Source organism: Anolis carolinensis, chromosome 4 (assembly GCF_035594765.1).
Source record: "Anolis carolinensis isolate JA03-04 chromosome 4, rAnoCar3.1.pri, whole genome shotgun sequence".
Classification (NCBI taxonomy): domain Eukaryota; kingdom Metazoa; phylum Chordata; class Lepidosauria; order Squamata; family Dactyloidae; genus Anolis; species Anolis carolinensis.
The window spans coordinates 251,172,803-251,197,228 of record NC_085844.1 but is presented as its reverse complement, the minus strand read 5'-3'; the positions used below and the strand labels follow the sequence as shown (position 1 = coordinate 251,197,228).

Here is a 24,426-nt window from a genome sequence, read left to right as displayed (position 1 = left end):
ACTAGAGTTTGTCAAAGACATGATAGATGCGAGATGTATAGTTTTCTCCTTCCTTGTCACGCCCTCCCTAAACATGCTGTGCACTGGACTGGTTGTCTCAAGGACAAGCTAAAAAAATAAACCCATACATAGCAGAGTCTTTATCAGTTGTCAGCAGAGTTTAACTGCACTGTCTGACTTTGTGTGCTCACTGTTTAAGAAAACTCTTTGACTGAGTTTTCATCCAAACTAACAGTAGAAGCTTTTAATCTTGACATGTTGCATTATGTCCAGCTATATACACACACCAGGATTCCTTGATCTCCGAAGAGATATATGAAAAGTTAACTGGTGTAATACGGAAACAGAGGTTTTTACAAAAATAATTTATATATAAGTATTCACACTACCTTATGTCTTCTACGTATTTATGATTCTATTAATGTGAAAAGAAAACATAGGTATCCTGTTTGTACAATGTCTTGACAGGTTACTCACTTTTATAACGACATCAATTATAACAAATACACACTGGTATAAGTCACACAAGAACATATATAAACACCTGTTTTGTCAATAACAGATGATTTAAAGTCTGTATATATTCACTATACTGATACAAGTAGTATTCAAGAGTTCAACAAGGATAATAATGGTGGTATCTTGTAGTTCAACACAGGATAATAACGGTGGTATCTTGTAGTTCAAAAGTATTATCCTGCGTTTACTCTTGAACTGCAAGATACCACCGTTGTTATCCTGCGTTTACTCTTGAACTACAAGATACCAACGTTATTATCCTGCGCCGTTTACTCTTGAACTACAAGATACCAACGTTATTATCCTGCATTTACTCTTGAACTACAAGATAGCAACACTATTATCCTGCGTTTACTCTTGAACTACAAGATACCACCATTATTATCCTTGTTGAACTCTTGAATACCACCTGTATCAGTATAGTGAATATATACGGACTTTAAATTATCTATTATTGACACAACAGGTGTTTATATATGTTCTTGTGTGACTTATACCAGTGTGTATTTGTTATAATTGATGTCATTATAAAATTGAGAATACTTATATGTACATTATTTTCTTAAAACCCTCTGTTTCCATATTGCACCAGTTGACTTCATAGATATGTAGACATCTGTACATATCTAGATATGCAGAGATATACTCACAATGCAGATAACAGGTATAACAGATGTGCAGAGAGAAGTGAGAGAGACATGGCAAGAGAGAGATAACACTCTTGCTACCCTCTTTTATACCCATTGCTCGCTCGTCATCAACCAGGGACAACAATGAATGTTGCATCATCATGACTGTTGCATGGCCATGATTCAGCTTCTTCAGTATGTCCCTCAAGTTCCACACTACCACCCACTTAACCCTTCAGTAGGTGTGTGACCACATGTCCATTAGAACTGTATTTTCCACCAATTTAACACAATAAGGTTACAGTCAATACTGTCATGGTTCAGTCTGATGATGAAGGGGGATTTGGGTCTATGCAGGCTGACCATGGCAATGTTGATGAGGGAAATGTTGAAGGCTCTGAATTGTTAGAGAGGCCTCAGACTAGCAGTGAAACAGAAGCCTGTGATAAACAGACTAGAAATGCAGCAGAAGCCAATGATAAGGGTGACCTTTCACAGGATTCAGAACATCAACAGAGTTCAGAACATCAACAAGTCCAAGGTGTCTCTGGCAGCGAGTCAGAGGAGTCTTCCTCAGATAGGGATACAAGGTTAAGGTTAAAAATTCATCATCCCCGATGTTCTCTTAGGATAGCTGGTAAGTGTGTGGGAACCCAAGGACAAAGGAATGCTTTCTTGGCCATGTAAGCATGGTTAAATAAGGGAGAAACAGGGAAAGATTTCAGACGAAGCAACATTGGTTTTGGAAACAGAGTTCCTGTCTTGCCAATGCTCTTGGAAAAGTACTCTTGCTTTTGTTCATGCCTGGATGTTGCATTTTGGATGGTGTTTTGAAGCTCATGCTGCCTTGTTTTCAGGATTGATTTGTTATATTAGAGACTTTGAACTATATTCTACTGACTGCCTTTACATTTGGATTATTACTTTCTCTACTGCTTTTTATTCAGACTTTGCTATCTATTATCAATAAACTATTTAAACCAAGCTTGCTGTGGTAGTATGTGTGTAAGAACAAGGTGAACTGGCGCTGAGGTCCAACAAATGCATTCTTGTCTAACTGTGCATTATCTCTCTAGCAGAGTTTGCCCGTCCATGAACCAATGAACCAGAAAGGTCCGTTGTACTTTTCTATTAGGCAAACTCCATTTGGAAAAGTTCCTTTTTCGTAAGGAGCAGTGGAAACATCTATTGAATAGAAACTTTCTCAAAACTCTGGGAGAGCCTTTGTGGTCTGACGGCATCTACTGTATGTAAGTCCAACATGTTTTATGAAATCACATTTGGGGAGATATGGCAAGTCCAAAACCAATCAATCATATAAGTTAGGTCTCACACATAAAGCAGAAGCACGCACACAAAGAACGGACACTGACTTGTTACCACCAAGAACAATTTGCACATCTCCGAGAAGAGACTTGCAAGCTGTAATGCTCAGGACGGGGAAGCCACCGGGAGTGCGCCCGACCCGGATGTCCAGCGAGATGGAGGAGCCCAACTTCAGTTCCAAGGGAGCGATCAAGCTGCGCAAAGGAAGGCAACAACGTCAGAATTTTGCTAAAAATAATAGGGGTGCATCTACACCAGGCATGGGCAAACTTTGGCCATCCCTCCAGGTGTTTTGGACTCCAACTCCCACAATTCCTAATAGCCTACCGGCTGTTAGAAATTGTGGGAGTTGAAGTCCAAAACACCTGGAGGGAGGGCTGAAGTTTGCCCATGCCTGAATTACACTGTGGAATGAATGCACTTTGGGCTGGGCTGTAGCACAGTTGCTAAATCACCAGCAGTAATAAGATCTACCAGTTTAAAGCCTGGTCGGGGTGAGCACCCGACCGTTAAGCCCAGCTCACTGTTTACCTAAGCAATTCAGAAACAGCTTAGAGCTGTAAGTAGAGAAATCAGGTATTGCAAATTGTGGGGGAGTTATTTTACAACATCATAAAGAACAAGGCCAGAAATGCGATGACCCAAAATATGTCAGAGCGCGGTTTGGATAAGCACACATGCAGCAGAAGACCCACGTAGAAGCACTGGTACCAGTAACGAGGCTTGAGACTTCAGCTATCTATAAACAGGTTTACTGGTGAACGGAAAACTCTCACAAGACGATACACATACAGACAGAGTGCAGAGAGCAGATAACCAGAGAGAGACTACAGGAAGCAGAAGGCTATATACAAATACTTCTGCTGTATGATGCAACACTCAGTTAACTCTTTACACACTTGCATAGTGGACAGCAGACAGTGCATGATGCAATCACAGTATATGATGTAATCCCCAGCACACATTGCATACATGACTCAATTACATTTAAACAACTCTATATACAATCATTCCCACTTCAACAAAATAAGGTGGAAGGAGGAAGTCCTGATAACTCTTGGTCATAGAGAATGAAGCAAGAATCAGACATTCTGTCTCCTTCTTCAATGTTCCATTGGTGAGCCATAGCCAGGCCTTCTCCTTATCAGCTTTTCCTTCAATTTTGTCAAGGAACTTTCCATGCAATGCTTTGTTGTGCCAGCTGCCAGCTCTAGTTTGTAGTGCGGTTTTCTTGTATTGGTTTTTTGTCTGCTATGCTTTGAGTATTATTATTATTATTATTATTATTATTATTATTATTATTATTATTATGATGTTATTATTATGCAGTTTGAGACCCATTCCACTGACATGAATTCATTGTCTGAAATCTTGGGTTCTTCCCAGTGCACTTCAGCTCCCAATCGGCCCAAAACACGACATAAATCAGTTCAGCTCTGGCCAGAGTGGACACTGGGGGCAGCCCCAAACCCATCATGTCTCTCGAGCCCAAACAGGGGTATTTCATAGGAAAATTACACCCATTTGGAAACATGAAGAAGGGGGTGATTGGAAAATGGCCTCTGTGTCTGTCTATATGTCGTATGTCTAATAATGGCATTGAATGTTTGCCATGTATATATGCATTGTAATCCACCCTGAGTCCCCTTTGGGGTGAGAAGGGAAGAATATGAATACTGTAAATAAATAGATAATAAACATTCTGTAATGCTATGGAATCTTGGGATCTATAGTTTGGTCAGGTACCATATGCTTTGGCAAAGAAGGCCAAAGACTTTGTAAAACTACAGCTCCCAGGATTCCATAGCATTATGGCATGTTCTCTATTTATCTATTTATTTACAGTATTCATATTCCACCCTTCGCACCCCAAAGGGGACTCAGGGCGGATTACAATGCACATTTATGGCAAATATTCAATGCTATTATTAGACATATGACATATAGACAGACACAGAGGCAATTTAACATTTTCCAGCTTCCGGCTTCATGAGGTTATGCTCAATTCTGGCCACAAGGGGAGCTGCTGCTTCATCATTCACGTGTGACACCAAGTTCTTGATGGAGTACTTCCTCATTCCTTTCCACACACTGCTGCCAGTTTTTATTGTTAAGTTAAATCAGCTTCCCCACAGAAAGCGGTACCTAGAATTCTCTACTCAACTGTTTGTTGAGCTGCTTAGGGGGTCAGCGAGCTAGGCAATTAACAGCTAGGAGCTCAATCCGAGCCAGGCTTCGATCCCATGACCTTTCCGTCATTAGTGATTTATTGCAGCTGGCTACTAACCAGCTGCACCACAGCCCGGCCCATTTAGTCAAGTGTTATCAAACTGCATTTGTTCTACAGTGCAGATGCACCAGAAAAAGGATGGGAAGAGAAAGCTAAAGGCTTTCAAAAAGTACAACTCCAAAGTGAAATCTATAATTCGCTCACAGGTTTGCTCTGACTTGTAATTGGCAGCTAAGAGAAAGCTGGACGCCCGTCTTCGGAATCAGTTTTACAGTAAGATGCGGCAGCTGGACATTCTTAATGTTGATCCTGCAGAAAACGAAAAAAGGCAGACAGGGAAATAATATCATGGTTCTCCTAAAAGAAAAGTCATGCATAGCTTAGACACAGCAGTATTTTAAAACAAACAGTATTATTTCAGAATAAGTTTTCCATGGATCGCAATCCATTTTTTTTCCGGGTGCATTGGAATCTAAATCCAGTGCTTAGGTGCCTCAGCCATGTTTGCGGGGTTTTACATTTAATATTGTATTAAAATATCTGTATTTTATAGCAATGGGTTTTGATATATATATATATTATTCAATGTTTTTAAATGAATTTTTATTCAAAGAAAAAACCTACAACCTATGTATTGTCGAAGGCTTTCGTGGCCAGAATCACTGGGTTGCTGTGAGTCTTTCAGGCTGCATGGCCATGTTCCAGAAGGATTCTCTCCTGACGTTTCACCCACATCTGTGACAAGCATTCTCAGAGGTTGTGAGGTATGTTGGAAACTAGGCAAGGGAGGTGTATATAGTTTCCAACAGACCTCACAACCTCTGAGGATGCCTGCCACAAATGTGGGCGAAACGTCAGGAGAGAATGCTTCCAGAACATGGACATACAGCCTGAAAGACTCACAGCAACCCAAACATACAACCCTTCCAAATGTCCTCTACAACAAAGCAAAATACCCTCTTGCAGGTATTCTTCCAATATTCTTTTCCAGTTGTTTACATGTATTTTAAATTTTAACTATTATCATATAAAACTAACAAAATCCAATTCCCTTTGTTGGTAAATGAATATTATACAAATGAGAATTCACTATGTTATGTTGTGATATTTTCTTCTTCTTTTAACACTACATACACATAAAGTATTGGTACAGTAGAGTCTCACTTATCCAAGCTAAACGGGCCGGCAGAAGCTTGGATAAGCGAATATCTTGGATAATAAGGAGGGATTAAGGAAAAGCCTATTAACATCAAATTAGGTTATGATTTTACAAATTAAGCACCAAAACATCATGTTTTACAACAAATTTGACAGAAAAAGCAGTTCAATACGCAGGAATGTTATGTTGTAATTACTGTATTTACGAATTTAGCACCAAAATATCACGATATATTGAAAACATTGACTACAAGCCGTATAGCCTGGAAAACACACAGCAACCTAGTGATGAATGAAAGATTTCAACACAAAAGTCCTGCATCGTTCAACAGGCTCCTTGGGAGTCGGTCATTGAATTGTGTGGAAATGGGTAGAAACGGAAGAGAACTTCCATATGATGAGGTCCCAAATGTCAACTGTTTAAGCTGCTCACATTGGTTAGGAACCTAATGAAAGCAAAGGCAACTGCATTCCTTCAAGTCCGGAGCGCTCTGTGACTCACCCCACCACATTCAAAAGAGATCCGAGAAGCTGCCCACGGCCCACAAAGTTTTGGATCTTGATGACCTCCAGTCCCCGCAGAAGGGAGGGTTTTCCTTGCTGGCACACTGCAGAGAGAAGGAGAGGGTGACTTTTGGAGAATGGATATCTCCATAACCTTTTGGAGTTCTAATGATCTTTGGAAAGGCATGACCTTGGTAGAAGTCATAACCTTTTGGGAAAATGGCATTCATGCAAGGCAATCAGGTTTCTCAGTTGTCAAAGTGATGTACCTAGATATCTCTTTGAACTGTTAGGGACAAAGATATGCCAATGCAGAAAACACACACATGTATGTATATAGCAGAGTTTCAGAAGTGTTATTTTAGTTGCCCCAAAACATCTACTTTTCCTTAAAATATACCGTATATACTCGGGTATAAGCCAACCCAAAATATAAGCTGAGGCACCTAATTTTAACACAAAAAAACTTGGATAAATTATTATTTATGTATTTATTTATTTACAGTATTTATATTCCGCCCTTCTCACCCTGAAGGGGACTCAGGGCGGATTACAATGAACACATATATGGCAAACATTCAATGCCAACAGACAAACAACATACATTAGACAAACTCAGAGGCATTTTTAACATTTTTCCAGCTTCACGATTCCGGCCACAGGGGGAGCTGTTGCTTCACCGTCCAGTAGTGGCTGTACTTCCTCATTCCTTTCCTCGTGTTTTGCTGGCAGTTTTATGATGTTGTAAATTAGCCTCCCGCATAAAGCGTCCCTAAATTTCCCTAATTGACAGATGCAACTGTCTTTCGGGGCTGCATAGGTCAACAGCAAGCCGGGGCTATTAATGGTTGGAGGCTTAACCCGACCCGGGCTTCGAACTCATGACCTCTCGGTCAGTAGTGATTTATAGCAGCTGGTTACTAGCCAGCTGCGCCACAGCCCGGCCCCCAAATTATTAACCCGAGTATAAGCCGAGGGTGATAAATGTAGCAGCTACTGGTAAATGTCAAAATAAAAATAGATACAGTAGAGTCTCACTTATCCAACACTTGCTTATCCAACGTTCTGGATTATCCAATGCATTTTTGGAGTCAATGTTTTCAATACATTGTGATATTTTGGTGCTAAATTCGTAAATACAGTAATTACAACATAACATTACTGCGTATTGAACTACTTTTTCTGTCAAATTTGTTGTATAACATGATGTTTTGGTTCTTAATTTGTAAAATCATAACCTAATTTGATGTTTAATAAGCTTTTCCTTCATCCCTCCTTATTATCCAACATATTTGCTTATCCAACGTTCTGCTGGCCCGTTTATGTTGGATAAGTGAGACTCTACTGTACCAATAAAATTACATTAATTGAGGCATCAATAGGTTAAATAATGTTTAAAACCCTAAAGCCAAAAAAATATTATTTGCTGGCGAGTGTAATGCGCAGCAGCAAAAGGTGACGTCTTTGCAATATGCCCATTACTGTTGCTGCCTGCTTGGAACTATTTCTTTCAAAACAATTGTGTTTGAATACCAAAGCTTTCAGCAATGGATAAGAAAACCTTGGGGTGCACCTAGGCTGCAAAATGAATCCAATTTAATTGCCTTGAGGTGCACATTAGATTGTCTGGTGCATTAGACTTGAGTAAATACAAGTAGTTTTTTTTAACAATTTCGCCATTAAAATAAAAGTGCATACGAATAGGATGAGAGACACCTGGCTTGAAAACAGTCCATGAGAAAGGGATCTAGGAGGCTTAGTAGATGGCAAGCTGAACATGAGTTCACAATGTGATGCAGCAGCTGAAAAAGCCCATGTGATTCTAGTCTGCATCAAGAAGAATATCATGTCGAGGGTAGTCATGGTCTTAGTCTTTTCTGATTTGGTCAGACCTTACCTAAAATGTGATTGTTTCCATTTCTGGGCAAAACAGTTCAAGAAGGAGATGTAGAAGATGGGAAGTGTGGCGAAGAGACGTTGGAATGTTTATTTAATTTATATTATTATATTATAACCACTGCCACCAATTGTAAAGATGTTTATAATGCGGCCACCAGATGTAAAGGGGATTATCCATGCTTGCCATCACTATGGGAAGATATAGCCACTAGCTACTTAGAGAGGAGACCTTTTAATTTTTGTTTTTCTTCTTTCTTCTTGTTTGTTTTGATGGTAATATATATATGACAGAAGCTGAGATGTTTAAAAGAACAATAACATGTTTATTCTGGCACAAAGCTTAATGGTTACAGTAACTTTCTCTTTAGAGGCACTTTGATTAACAGTTGCAAAGCTAGAATGAGGTGTTTCAAACTTCTAAAAATGTCACTTCTTTCTTTACTGCTCTAAACTACAGTCACCCGATGAATTACAATCACAGATTACCTGTTCCTCATCAGGAGACAGACTACTTTAAAATAAGTCACCAAACTTATTTTAAATTGCCTAAAAAATAAGCATTTGAGACTCCCTGACCCCTTCAACTGATGGTCAGTCTTCACTGTACCTCCTCAGGGCACAGACTAACTGCTTCTTTTTCAAACCTGCACTTCTCCACCAGAACGGTAGTTGGCTCTGCCCACTTCTCCAAGGCAACCAACTCATGAGTGCAGAGTAACTGAAATATTGACCCTTTTAAAACGCAATTAAACATGACATCTGTAAACTAAAAAATTCACACTTTGTTACAGGAAGTGTCCAGAGAAGAGTGACCAAAATGGTCAAAGGTCTGGAAGTAATGAATCCCTACGTGGAATACTTTAGGGAGCTGGGTTGCCTGGAAGTCTGGTGGGGACTAGGGACTAGGATGCGGAGCAATGGATTGGGGCCTTCTCTGAAAAAGAGAGCAGATGCCTCACCAAACTACAAATCCCAGGATTGCATAGCATTGAGTTATGACAATTAAATTACTGATGACATCAAATAGACTCTCCAGGTGCTCCTGAAGCAGCTTCTCCTATTGCTTGATTCAGCACTAATGTATTACACGAATCTATTACACGAATAATACTGTAAATAAATCTAATGAACACCCTGATTTTGGAAAGATAATTTTGCCAAAAATGGTGAGCGTTAGATTCGAATAAATACAGCATATTTGGTGGAGGCTCCTTCTTTGGAGGCTTTGAAGCAGAGGCTGGATGGCCATCTGTCGGGGGTGCTTTGAATGCGATTTCCTGCTTCTTAGCGGGGGGTTGGACTGGATGGCCCATGAGGTCTCTTCCAACTCTCCTATTCTATGATTCTATGATATGTTCGTGTGGGTTAGGGTTAGTGTTAAACCATTAGAACAGGTTTTCAATGATCCTACTCATTGTTATGATTTTTGGAAATGAATCCTGGCCTTACCATACTCAAGGGCTTCTTGGTTCACTCTCACCACGGTTCCTGGCACCGTTCCCTGTGAAGGGATGAGGAGACTGAGGAGAAGGCCCAGGGTGCAAAGCTTGAACATCTTTGTTTCTGTGATGAGGACTTTGAGCAGCCTGGAAAGAGAAGAGAGAGAAGAGGTTTCCGTTAAGGCCTTTCTCATGGGCCATTCCTTGAAGGCAACACAGAAGATCCAAACCCTGTTAAGGAAGAGCGTTGCATGCAAAATAAATTCATTGGACCACATTGCTCAGATTCTGAGTAAAGTTTAAGTAGTTGTTTCACTGCAAGAAACATGGTGCCCCAAAGTCTATGCCATCTCCAGAAATGATGGGCAACCTTAAGTAGTCCCTCCTAAGAGGTCAATATCAGCAAAGTCAAGAGGTCGAGTGGGCTGGATGGTGTCCAGAGAAGTGTTACATGTCCTCAAGCACATGGACAATTTCAATAGAAAGGAGGAAACCATGAAAATGAACAAAATCTGGTTACCAGTATTAAAAAAACACCAGAATCAAGACAGTAAATAAGGAACACCACTTAGAAACAGGGGAACTCCAGACAGCAAACAACCAAGTGCCCGTTAATTTTTGTGGCTGATTTCCTATGGGCTCCCACTTCCAGAGACAATGGCAACCCAACAGATCTGGACTAAACTTGACACACTGAATCTCTATATGAGAAACAGAACATAATGAAGGAGTTTGTGATGTCCCATGGACCCCCGGGCCGCGAACCTGACTCCATTGTGGACAATAGCAATGAGGAAACAGGTTTAGTGCCAATTCAGCAAGACTCTGCCCCGTTCCAGATGTTCCCTATTGACAATTCCAGTTCAGTGCTCATTAAAAAGGACCTTGGAACGGAGTCTTCTCTTCCCAGCTCTCCTCCCTTTGATCGAAGAATGTTTGTGCAAACGGACAGGCAGGGGAGAGCGGGACAAAGACGAAGTGCGAGATTAACCGCAAGGGAATCTCTTGATTAACCATTTTCCCCTGAGAACTCTCGGGGAGGATCGCATCTGGTGGAGATGTTTGTTTTAGCTCTTTTCCCTTGGGAAAAGAGTAGTTGGACACCTGCTCTGTGCAGAGATTTGAAGTTCCTTAAAAGTTCTGTGCGCTGGCTAGTCAGCGCGGAGTCAACGAGTCAGTTCGAAGGATTAGCTTCGTTTCCAGCCAAGTGTGGACTGCGTTTAAGTCCGCTACCTTCCAGTCTTGTCGTGCCTTGCCTTGCCGTGTTCCTTGTATTGTTCGCCGTGATTCCAACCTTGTATCATCATGTCGAGTATCCAGTCTTGTCTTCAATTCCTTGCCTTGGACTTACTTTGAACTTTAGTAAAATCTTGGACGTTTCCCCCACTCAAACTGATTGGAAGTTTGAGTTTGTTTCGGTTTGGGATTATAACTTTGAACTCTAATATTATATACTGGACAATATATTACTGGACTATATTTGACCTTCCCTGAAAGGTCTATTGGTGAACTATATTATCTGCTTATTTTTGTTCTAATTTACTAATTCCTTAATAAAGATATTAGACTGTTATTGGCCTCAGTGTATTGGTTTCCAGTGCCCTTGCTGCCAGGGGCGTGACAGAGTTTGGGGGGAATTGCCCTTGACTTAAGGGAGTTGTAGTTCACCTACATCCAGAGAGCACTGTCAACCAAATAACAATGGATCTGGACCAAATTTGGAACACATACCTTATATGTCAAAATTTGAATACTGGTGGGGTTTGGGGAAATTGACTTTGATTTATAGGGGTTGTGAGGATTGGGATTTATAGTTCACCTGCAATCAAAGAGAACTTTGAACCCCACAATGATGGACCTTGATCTAACCTGGCACACAGAACCCCCATGACCAACAAAATCAAGTATTGAAGGTCTCTGAGGAAAATTTACCTTGATTTCTGGGAGTTGTAGTTCACCTACATCCAGAGAGCACTGTGAACCCAAACAACGATGGATCTGGACCATACTTGGCACACATACCCGAAATTCCGAAATTTGAATATTGGTGGGGTTTGGGGGAATTGACCTTGATTTATAGCAATTGTGGGTAGTGGGATTTATAGTTCACCTGCAATCAAAGAGAACGCTGAACCCCACCAATAATGGACCTTGATCTAACCTGGCCCACAGAACCCCCATGACCAACAAAATCAAGTATTGAAGGTCTCTGAGGAAAATTTACCTTGATTTCTGGGAATTGTAGTTCACCTACATCGAGAGAGCACTATGAACCCAAATGACAATGATTCTGGACCAAACGTGGCACACATACTGGAGAGGTTTAGGATGATTTGACCGTGACATTTGGGAATTGTAGGTACTGGGATGTATAGTTTGCCTGCAATCAAAGAGCACTCTGAACCTCAACAATGATGGACCTGGACCAAACCTGGCACACAGAATCCCTGCGACCAACTGAACCTACTGGAGACGGTTGGGGGGACTGACCCACCATGGTGGGAGTTGTAGTTCACCCTGCAGCCAGAAAGCACACTAAACCCCACCGATGACACATCTGCAGCAAACTTTCCACACATGCCCAACATGACCAACTTTAAGGACTAATGCAGTTAAGAGGAGGTTAACCAGGCATGATGTGAATAGTAGTTCACCCATAACTTGATGCATTTTCTCAATGGGACCATTCATAAATTTTTGGAAAACTGGAGTCTATGCCAGGCATGGTCAAACTTGGGCCCTCCAGGTGTTTTGGACTTCAACTCCCACAATTCCTAACAGCCTACCGGCTGTTAGGAATTGTGGGAGTTGAAGTCCAAAACACCTGGAGGGCCCAAGTTTGACCATGCTTGGTCTATGCTATGGTCCAGAAAACACAAGGACATTCCTTGATCCTACCTTCTTCAGTCAATGCTCGCTTGTCTCTCCTGGAGATGTCCACAGTTCCACGTCCACTTGTGGGCCGATCTCCGTGGCAGAAAGAGCTGTGGTTTTATAGGGCTGTCTGGTTGGGCCAAAGAATGGGAGATTAGGAGAGGTGACGACTTCAAGTTTAACCAAGGTGTAGCACGTTTGCTCGCGCTGAACACACCGCAAAAAACGGTTCATTCTTCCATAGTCAATACACACTGGGTAATGTTTGTAAGGAAAATAAGCAATCCATCACAAACACTTGATCAAATATGTAAAGGCTTAGTCATTCTGAGATAATGAGATGACATCTGGAGGATCCCTCCAAACCAGGCGTGAAGATCCAACAGTGGCTCTACAAAAGGGATTTCTGATTTGCAAACGACTCTCATGAAATAGTTCCGGGCATTTTGGAGAGCTCACGTGGCTCCATCTCTGTCAAATCCAGCAATCTTGATAATGGTCTTTCTATACTACTAGCTTTGCCCGGCCACGCGTTGCTGTGGCTTATGGAAATCATTTGTTGGCCAGGTGGAATAGCAGTGACTAGCCTTGCAACCTCAAAGCCTGACCATTTTCTGGAGTAGCTGGAGTAAGGGGGGGCTAAAGGCAGCAGAGCCTACCTTTCTAACTGGCAGTTAGGGGGAGAAAGGCTCTTCCTCATCATCTGTAATTTGGACTATTTTTCTAGGGTTTTTTAATTGAAAGACATAGACTGGATGACTATGTCTTTTGTGGCCAAATTTGGTGTGATTGGGTTCAGTGGTTTTGTTGTTTACTCTATAGTAAAACATCACATTACATTTATATATACAGAGATTCTTGCAAGGTAAAGGTAAAGGTTTCCCCTGACGTTAAGTCCAGTCATGTCTGACTCTGGGGGTTGGTGCTCATCTCCATTTCTAAGACAAAGAGCCGGCGTTGTCCGTAGACACCTCCAAGGTCATGTGGGATGACTCCATGGAGCGCCGTTACCTACCTGCCAGAGCGGTACCTATTGATCTACTCACATTGGCATGTTTTCGAACTGCTAGGTTGGCAGGAGATGGAGCTAACAGCAGGTGCTCACTCCGCTCCTGGGATTTGAACCTGGGACCTTTCGGTCTGCAAGTTCAGCAGCTCAGCGCTTTAACACACTTTGCCACCGGGGCGAAGCTAGTAAATTATGAATTGTAAACTGCTGTGAGTTTTTTGGGCTGTCTGGCTATGTTCCAGTAGCATTCTCTCCTGATGTTTCACCTGCATCTGTGGCTAATGGCATCTTCAGAGGTCTCTTGGCAGTGAAGCATTATCCCTGTGGAATAATGTCCAGGGTGGGAGAAAGGACCCTTGTCTGCTTAAATCAAGTGTGAATGTTACAATTAGAAAGCTTGAATAGCATTGAGTAGCCATGAAGCTGCAAAGTCAATCAGTGAGGGTATCTGCATAGAGATAGCCTGGGTGTTGTTGGAGCCACCTATTTGGGCAATGTCAGCTGGAACTTTATTGTTTGCTGTCTAGAGATCCTCTGTTTCTGAGTGGAGTACATTATTTACTTTCTTGATTCTGGTGTTTTTTTAATTTTATTCATTTTCGTGGTTTCCTCTTTTCTGTTGAAATTGTACACATACTTCTTATGGGTTTCAGTGGCTTCTCTGTGTAGTCTCACATGGTGTTGGTCAGAGTGGTCCAGCATTTCTATGTTCTCAAATCATATTATGTGTCCAGGTTGGTTCATCAGGTGCTCTGCTATGGATGACTTCTCTGGTTGAGTTAGCCTGCATTGTCTTTCATGCACTTTTATTCAGTTTGGGCAAAGCTGCTGCATTTGTCTCTGACAGATCTCCCCTCCCATGTGGGGTATCCCAAGGTGCAACTCTCTCCCCTCTTCTCTTCAACATCTACGTTAGACCCCTTGCTAGTTTGGCTCGGAGTTTCGGCCTAGACTGCTATCAATATGTGGACGACACCCAACTCCTTCTGCGCCTGGAGCCTGGAGCAACGGCAATACCAGACAATTTCACCTGATGTCTGGAGGCTCTGTCAAACTGGCTACGTGCTAGTAGACTGAAGGTGAACCCGGCGAAGACTGAGATTCTCTGGCATGGCCGCTCGACTGGTCTGACCCACTTGCTACCCACCTTCGATGGTGCTGCCCTATCTCCTTCGCCCACCGTTAAGAGCCTGGGTGTCGTTTTGGATTCACAGCTGACAATGGAAGCTCAGGTCGCTGCTGCTAGCAAACAGGCCTTTTTCCATCTACGACAAGTGAGGCAACTGGCACCCTATCTATCTGATGAGGCTCTGGCAACAGTCATCCATGCCACGGTCACGTCTAGGCTGGACTATTGCAACGCCCTGTATGTTGGCCTTCCGATGTCCACGACCCGAAAGCTCCGTATTGTTCAGAATGCGACAGCCAGGCTACTCACAAGAACACCCATGAAATGCCACATAACACCAGGGCTGCAGCATCTGCATTGGCTTCCAACTGATTACCGTGGTCTATATAAAATGCTAGTTCTGACCTTTAAAACTCTTTACGGCCAGGGCCCATCATACCTTAGGGACCGTCTCTCCTTCTCCCATCATCGGAGGCCGCAACGACCATCCCAACGAGACTTACTTTATGTACCGGGTCCTAGAGAAGTGCACTTGGAAAGGACCAGGCGCAGAGCTTTTTCTATCTCTGCCCCTGCCTTATGGAATGCCTTGCCGCCCCATATGAGAGCCATGTGTGAGTTGGGGCCTTTTACCCTCGCACTCAAGACCTGGCTCTTTACTAGAGCTTTTAATCTAGGTTAATTCTATCAATATTTGTATGTATGTATTTTTATCCTTTACAATTTTATCTTGTAAATCGCCTGGAGCATCGTGGATGGAGGGCGATTAATAAGTAATTAAATGATGATGATGATGATGATGATGATGATGATGTTGATGATGATTTGGGGGTCCCTATCGTTGTAGATCAGCCTCCATGTGAGTTGTCAGGTGAGCCTGAAGTTGGGCCTGTTCAGCCTATGATTGTCTCTGCACCTGCCTTGCCAGAGGACTCTGGGTTTGGGCCTGAGATGCAGCCAGAGTTTGTCCCAGTGGATTCTGGTACCAGAGACAGGATGGTTGCAAACAGGCATTTTTATTTATTTATTTTTCAAACTTATATGCCGCCACTCCCCTAGGGCTCGGAGCGGCTTACAAGAACCGGCTAAAATCAACAATTTAAAAAACATTTTAAAAACATATTTTAAAAAAAACATCTTAAAAACATCCTAAAAGCACCTTTTAAAACATTTTGAACCACATTCCTCAAAGCAGTCAAGGTCGGATCTCCAGGTGCCAGATGGACATTCTAGTCCGGATTCTGGGAGTGATAGGGCTAATGAGCTCTTTCTTGGGACTTACTTTGATAGCCGGTTTGGACAATGTTATTTGAGTGACTTTTATAGACTCTTGCTTCATGATTTTCAAGTACTTTATTCTTGTAGATTCAAACCTATTTTATTGACTTTGATTTGCTATTGCTTGCATATAATCTTCAATAAACACATTGTATACAGTAGAGTCTCACTTATCCAACACTTGCTTATCCAACGTTCCGGATTATCCAATGCATTTTTGTAGTCAATATTTTCAATACATCGTGATATTTTGGTGCTAAATTCGTAAATACAGTAATTACTACATAGCATTACTGCATACTGAACTACTTTTTCTGTCAAATTTGTTGTATAACATGATGTCTGGGTGCTTAATTTGTAAAATCATAACCTAATTTGATGTTTAATAGGCTTTTCCTTAATCTCTCCTTATTATCCAACATATTCACTTATCTAACGTTCTGCCGGCCCATTTACGTTGGATAAGCGAGACTCTACTGTAATTGTATAATGTGGCATTGAATTTTGCCATAGTCTGTAAGCCACTCTGAGTCCCCCTCGGGGTGAGAAGAGCAGAGTATAAATATAGCAAACAGCAAATAATTTCTGCGTTTGATTTATTAAAATATTCCCATTCAAACCCAAATAACGAAGGTGGAGGCATTACTTTTCATTCAACCCTCATATGTATGAATGGACTATCAGGGATATACTATCATTGTCACAGCATGTATATATATATTCTCCTCTATCATCCTAATCACAAATCGAAGCCTGTCACACATTTTGAGGCTCATCCTCCATTGTTCCCCTAATCATTTTCATCTATGTCAATGTTAAGCTCACTGTTTGCCAAAAGAGATCAGACGTGACAAAAGAAGTATGAAGTGTACGGAGTTAATTTCCTTCTTTCTTCAGGTGAGAGGTATAAGCCTCTGTACATCTCTTGGTAAACAGTCCTTCTGCTAAGTCTACAAACTGTTCAGCCATCCATTGAGGATAAGCAAACACTTTATTTGCTTTCCGAGCTCATTTCTTTTTTTTTTCTGCATCCTGATCCTATTGTCACGAAAGCTACGTAAAGTTGCCAACACAACCTTTCACATGCCAACTCACAGAGAATTTTCTGCCCTGATACAATGGAGGTGATATTATCATTATTACTATTATCATTATCATTATTATTACCCAACTTTTTCCTCTTGGTCAAGACCCAAAGGGATTTAGGGTGATCATGCTCCTGTTTTATGTCTTCTTGTTCTTCAACACATAATATGTTGAAACTGAGATCAGTTATCTCGAATTCTGAAAACCGAAATACTCCGAAATCCAAAACGTTTCCTCTACAGATGCAAGTCTCTATGAAAAGATGAGAAGTGAGGAGTTTGCACCAAGCACAACACTTGGATTTTGTCTTTTTCGTAGATAGATCCATAGCCTATTTCCAACCTCATGTGTTATTCCAAAATCTACGAGGGTTGAATGAAAAGTAATCCCTCCACCTTCGTTACTTGGGTTTGGGTGGGAATATTTTAACAAATCAAAGGCAGAAATAATCCTTAGAATGTGCTCTTTAACTACCACTATTCACTTTTCCACATAATCACCAGACACTTGGATACATTTCTGTCAGCTCACCACAGCCGCTCCTGAATGAACACACAAGACTCTCTGTGATATCACCAGAAACTTTTACTGTAGGAAACATGAACATCAGAAAAGCCAAGAATGGGAGGCTCCGGCCAACCCTCCTTTATATACCCCCCCCCTCATTTGAACAGTCTCTTCCCGCTCAGTAAAACCCCGCGCAAATTCCCCGCCAAGTCCATCAGCCGTTTCTCCTCCGAGTCCTGGGACGCAGGTGTCTTATCAATGTCAGTGACCCTGAAACTCAGAGCCACATCCAGGCTCTAGTAGCAGGGTTCTGACATGGCGTCCTCCTCCCCTTCGTCCTGGAAGGAAAAGATTAAACACAACTATTGTTCTCCGCCGTCCAGAGTTCCTTTATACTTTTTTAACAGGCTGCAATGGAATACCGGGTGTATCTTTCCTAGGTCCTTGGGTAGCCTCAGCTCATAGGTCACTTCGTTTATTCTTTTTGCTCCCCTGAATGGTCCTATATAGCGTGGAGCCAATTTCTTGGATGGGAATCCCAATTTTAGGTTTTTTGTGCTCAGCCAAACCAGATCTCCTTCGCCCAATTTGTCCCCCTCTCGGCGCCTACGATCCGCAAAGAGCTTGTACTTCTTTTGTGTTTCCCGCAATGCCTCTACCACGGTTTGCCACCCTTGCTTGATTTTGGCCGGCCATTCCTCGTCGGTCTGGCCCTCCCCTTCCTTCCACTCGGGTAGCCTGGGGAAAGGTGCCACCTCCTGTCCGTATACTATTTCGAATGGGGCACGACCTGTGGCCGAATGTACGGCCCCGTTAAAAGCCATCTCAGCAAACGGAAGAAGGTCCGCCCAATCATCCTGTCTATAATTGGTGTACATCCTTAAGAATTGGCACAGTGTCTGTTGGGTACGTTCGACCCCCCCGTTGGTCGCGGGATGAAAGGCCGAGCTCAGGTTCCTTTCTGCTCCTAACAGCTGTAAGAATTTTCCCCAAAATTTTGCAGTAAATTGGACTCCCCGGTCACTAATTATCTTGTCGGGACACCCATGTAGGCGATATACGTGCTTCACATACAAATCAGCAAGTTTTTCAGCTGAAGGAAGTTTTGGCAGAGCCACAAAGTGTGCCTGTTTTGAGAATAAGTCCAATATTGTCCAAATGTATCTGTGGCCTCTGCTGGGGGGTAGTTCGCCTACAAAATCCATGGCTACGCATTCCCATGGCCTCATGGGCTCTACCACCTTCTGCAATAGCCCCTGGGGCTTCCCCGGTGGTGTTTTTCCCTCTGCGCATAATTCACACTGCGTGACGTACCCCCTGGCGTCTTTCCTCATTCCGGGCCACCAGCATTGTTTGGCCAACAGTTTAATAGTCCTGGTGGGGCCTAGATGACCCGCACCCTTGTTATCATGGTACTTCCTTAACATTTCTCGTCTTAAACATTCAGGAATATACAATTTCTTATTTACAAACACCAAATCCCCACACAATTCTCCCTTTTCTTTGTTTGTTTGTAACCATTTGTCCATTCCATACGCTCGCTTCAACTCTTCCTCCCATATTTCTCCTCCCCCCGTGGAAATGGCAGTACGTTTGTTTTCTTTGGCCGCTTGTGCTCGAGTTAGTACTGCCAGGCCCCATTGCTTATCAAGAAAAATACTCCCTTCAGATTCCTGAATTCCTCCCCCGTGCTGAGGCATCCGAGAGAGAGCGTCAGCGAGTATATTATGTTTCCCCTGGAAGAATCTGAGTCTGAAATCAAAACGGCTGAAATATTGGGCCCATCTAATTTGCTTCGCTGATAGTTTACGAGGGGATCTTAGATACTGTAAATTTCTATGGTCAGTCCACACCTCAAACGGTGTTCCACTTCCTTCCAGGAAGTGTCTCCAGCACTCTAGTGCTTTTAGAATCGCTAAGGCTTCTCTCTCCCAAATCGGCCAGTTTTTTTCGGTATCACTAAACTTTTTTGACAGATAGCCACATGGCTTCAGGTTCCCCCCCTCGTCTTTCTGTAGCAGAACTGCCCCATATGCCCGGTCTGACGCATCGCAATGTAATACAAAGGCTTTAGACATATCAGGGTGCTGTAGGACAGGCTCCTCCGTAAAATGCTTTTTAAGGGCTTCGAAAGCTTCCTGGCATTCTATTGTCCAGGTCAGTTTGGCCCCTGGGGCCTTCACTTTGGCTGTTTCTCCCCTCCCTTTAGTCTTTAACAAATCCGTTAGTGGCAAAGTGAGGCGCGCAAAGTCCTTGATAAATGTTCTATAGAAGTTTGCGAACCCTAGGAAGGATTGCAGCTGCTTCCGTGTTTTGGGGGCTTCCCACCCCCTCACGTCTTCTACCTTCGCAGGGTCCATCGCCACTCCCTGGGAGGAAATCCTATACCCCAGAAAGTCTATCTGGTCTTTATTGAACTCGCACTTGGCAAGCTTCGCATACAGTTTTGCTTCTCTCAACTTTTGCAGGACTTCCCTGACTAGTTCTACGTGTTGCTCCTTAGTCCGAGATACTAACAATATGTCATCTAAAAAAACAAAGACTCCCTTGTACAACAATGGATGCAACACTTCGTTGATTAATTGCATGAACGCGGCGCCTCCGCCGCACAAACCGAAAGGGAGCACACGATAATTGAATAATCCGAATGCACAGGAGAAGGCCGTCTTCCACCTGTCCTCTGGTTTAATCTGCAATTTATGGTATGCTTCAATTAAGTCCAATTTAGTGAATATCTGTCCCTCCGATAATTGGGCGATCAAGTCCTTCACTAGAGGTAGGGGGTATTTATTTCCAGAACTGATTGCATTCAGGCCCCTGTAGTCAATGCAGAGCCTCAGCGTTTGGTCCTTTTTGCGCCTGAACAACACAGGCGCCCCTAGAGGGGAATTTGAAGGCTCTATGAAACCCCTCGCTAGGTTTTTATCAATGTATTTTCTCAGTTCCTCCTTTTCCCTAGCCGACATTGGGTATATTTTTGCCTTAGGAAGCTCTGCTCCTGGGACTAGCTCTATCTTCACTTCAACTCTCCGCTTCGGTGGGAAACTGTCTGCTTCCTTCTCATCAAATACGTCCACAAAATCCCGATACTCTGGGGGTAATTTATCTGCCAGTTCTGCTATCCTGATAGAGTCTTCCTCCCCCCTTTTCCCCGGCTCTCTCTCCACTTCCTGGCTCCCTTCTTCCAACTTCATCCTGAAGATCATGCTCTTATCCTCCCAGTTGATTTGCGGGTTGGCCTGCCCCAGCCATGGCATGCCTAGTATAACATTATAGCTGGCTATTTGTGATATCACAAATGACACCTTTCCTTCCCAACTCCCTATCTTACACTTTACATCTTCGGCACTGTACTTAGCTAATGATCCCGATGCTGTGGATCCGTCCAACTGCGAAAAAGCTATTGGGGATTCTAGGTTCGTTCTTTCGCATCCCAATCCCTCGGCTAATTCAGGGGAGATGATGTTCCTGGAACATCCACAATCCACAAATGCTTTGCAGGTTGCTTGTTTGCTGCCACTTTCCAGCTGAATGGGGACCACTATCATGGCTTTGTCCTGACTTACCAACCCCCCCGAGTGGTGCCTCATCGGTGGTTCTTCCTCGGCGCGTTTCCCTGCCACGGCTCTTGGTTTGGGCGGGCCTCCGCCTTCCCCTTTTCTCTGCCAGCACTCGGCAGCCCTGTGGCCCAAACGGCCGCACACGAAGCAGCCCCTCCTGCTGGTGCTCACGTTCCCTGGCGGCTCCGTTCTCCTCCCGGCTGGGGTTGATCCCTCCTTCCGGCTCCCCTCTTTCATCTGCGGCCGCTGCTGTAGCCCTCCTCGGTGCCTCCTCGCCTGGGCCAGCGATGTCTCGACGCGCCCCGCCAGCTGAATCCATCCGCGCAGTGTGTCAGGCTCATCACGATGCACCGCCCAGGAGAGGATCTCCCGCCTGAGCCCCTCTTTGAAGAGTTCTATCTTTGTCACTGCAGACCATTCCGGCACCTTTTCAGCGAGGCATTGGAACTCCTCCGCATACTCAGACACCGACCTCTGCCCCTGGGAGACGGTCTTCAACTCCTCCCTCGCCCGGATCTGCTCCAGTGGATCTCGGAAACGGGTCTCCAGGGCCCCCATAAAGCGTCGGAGTGACCCCAGACATGGGTCGCGCCGCGCGTGTAGTTGAACGTACCAGCTGGCCGCTCCCCTCTTCAACACTGCACCAATGGTCCGTACCCGGCTGGATTCCGTTCTGAAAGTGTGGGCATTGTCCTCCATATAGCCCCTCACCGTGGTCAGGAAAAAATCCAGTTCAGAGGACTCTCCCCCAAACTCGATCCTTAGTTCCTCTCGTCTCGGTAGGGGTCCCTGTGGTGGCAATCCCCAATCCTCCGCCCGTCGCAAGCCCCCTTGCGGGCCAGTGGGCCCCGCTGCTGCTTCCCTTTGTCCTGTGCCACGCCCGGCATTCGCCAGGGGCACCAGGGTCTCAGTTGGGAGCGTAGCCGGGATTCTCGGAGGCTTTTCCCCTTCGTCGTCACTCTCCTCCACCCGCGTCAGGCTCGTTTGGATCTTGGGCCGGGCACCGGGCTCCTTTCGCATTTCCCTTCCCTTCGGTGCTGGGAGGTCTGCAAAGCCCTGGCTGCTTCCCATGCTCACGTCCCACATTGAGCTAGCCCGGAGTTCCCTTCCTCGCTCCGGCTCCGCCAAAACCGCCAGGCGCTCCATCGCCCTCGACATCACTGCCAGGGTGGTCTCCATCGCCGACATCCTCTCCTCCAGAAACACCATCTTTTGCGGGCCTGGGGAAGGTGAACCTTCCTCTCCTCCGGTGCTATCTCCCCGCACCACTCCGCGCCTCTGGGTTACCCCATTTGGCTGGGCATAAGCGGTGGATGACGCCAGGGCCGCCAGCTGGTGGAACTCAGCGTCCGTCTCGGGAGTGGCCCTTTCCGACCTTCCTCCTCCGGCGCCCAAGAGTTCTTCATCCTCCACTTGCATGTTACACCTCACCGCTACAGCGGGATGGTGTCCGATATTCTTGGCTTAGTGTCAGCTCACCACAGCCGCTCCTGAATGAACACACAAGACTCTCTGTGATATCACCAGAAACTTTTACTGTAGGAAACATGAACATCAGAAAAGCCAAGAATGGGAGGCTCCGGCCAACCCTCCTTTATATACCCCCCCCCTCATTTGAACAGTCTCTTCCCGCTCAGTAAAACCCCGCGCAAATTCCCCGCCAAGTCCATCAGCCGTTTCTCCTCCGAGTCCTGGGACGCAGGTGTCTTATCAATGTCAGTGACCCTGAAACTCAGAGCCACATCCAGGCTCTAGTAGCAGGGTTCTGACACATTTCTGCCAACAATGAACACGTTTTCTGAAGCCATCACGGAAGAAGTCGACACTCGGTTTCCGCGACCAGCGTCTCGCAGAACCCATCATGCACAGATCTTCCGATAGCCAAGCAAAGCAATAATGTGACCGACACGTTCTTGTGAAATGCTGATGATGCTTGAAATTTCTCTCTGAGTGATACGACGATTGTCCTGAATCAATCTGTCAATGTTTTACAGGTGATACTCGGTGGTTGCTGTCACAGGATATCCATCTCTTTGTTTGTCGCGCAAGTCAGATGTTTCCACCTCAACATCTTTGAACTTACTTGCCCAATGACACACAGGACTCACATCAACACAATCACCATAAACAGCTTGCATTCTTGGATGAATCTCCTTTGGGGTGACACCTTCTGCTGTCAAGAATTCAATGACTGCACGTTGCTTAAGTCTGCGCAGGGTTCCCTTTAATGTTGCCCTTTAACAACACAACCATTCAATGCTAAGGCTTCCCGCCAAATGGAACTGTAGAGGAGAGTCTACTGAACAAGTCAGGACCTGCCGCATATCAGTACTGCCATCTGTTGATGAGTTACAAAGGTGGAGGCATTACTTTTCATTCAACCCTCGTACAAAAATCCAAAATGCTTTTGGTCCCGAGTATTTTGCAATTTTGCAATTTTGACTGTTCAGTCTGACCCTCATAAACGTTGCCTTTTGTTTGTCATCTACTATTTGAGACCAAGTTTCGACTCCTGGGTGGAGCGGGGCAGGAACGCCAATCCTTTTCATGCTTTATCATGCGTAAAGCTCCTGGAAACCACGAGACTTTCTCAGAGGGTGTGTACACTGCAGCCGGTCAACAAGACATTTTCCTTGCTCTTCTAGTGATTGACAAGCTTTGCTTGATCTATTCTTACCATGACTGGTTAAGAAAGAGATAAGACCTAATACACCCATTTGCCACCCATCATTTCCTGAACCATAATCGTAGAATTATGGAGTCAATGTGTTGTCGAAGGCTTTCATGGCCGGGATCACAGGGTTGTTGTATGTTTTCCAGGCTGTACGGCCATGTTCCAGAAGTATTCTCTCCTGACGTTTTGCCCACATCCATGGCAGGCATCCTCAGAGGTTGTGAGGTTCTGAGGATGCCTGCCATAGATGTGGGCGAAACATCAGGAGAGAATACTTCTGGAACATGGCCATGCAGCCCGGAAAACAAACAACCCAATTATAGAGTCGGAGGAGACTCCAAGAACCATCCAGTCCAATCTTCTGCCAGGCAGGAAGATGCAATCCAATCCCTCTCAACAAATGGCCACCCAGCATCTGCTTAAGATCCTCCGGAGAAAGAGATTCTGCCAGACTGCCCTACTGAGCAGCTCTTACTGTCAGAAAATTCTTCCTGGTGTTCCTAATTTTTCCCTGAAATTTGAATGCATTGCTTCATGTCCTCTCCAGAGCAGCAGGGATCAAACTTTCTCCCTTCTCAATATGACATGCTTCCAAATATATCTCC

General features: G+C 44.2%; 1 protein-coding gene across 1 annotated transcript; it reads right to left on the bottom strand.

Moving 5' to 3' along the window:
• Nucleotides 1-17,647: 17,647 nt before the first annotated feature.
• On the bottom strand, nt 17,648-22,923 carry LOC134298563 (uncharacterized). Its single transcript, XM_062979194.1, has 2 exons — nt 21,154-22,923; nt 17,648-17,925 (listed from the first exon to the last, which is right to left on the bottom strand). The coding sequence occupies exons 1-2, from the start codon at nt 22,564-22,566 to the stop codon at nt 17,884-17,886; spliced, it is 1,455 nt and encodes a 484-aa protein (XP_062835264.1). The 5' UTR covers nt 22,567-22,923; the 3' UTR covers nt 17,648-17,883.
• Between the last annotated feature and the right edge of the window lie 1,503 nt (nt 22,924-24,426).

Coding starts and splice junctions, on each gene's coding strand:
- LOC134298563 (XM_062979194.1), bottom strand. CDS start 22,566: ATGCAAGTGGAGGATGAAGAACTCTTGGGCGCCGGAGGAGGAAGGTCG. Junction 17,926..21,153: donor GGCACCACTCGGGGGGGTTG/GTAAGTCAGGAC, acceptor TTTTCCTTCCAG/GACGAAGGGGAGGAGGACGC.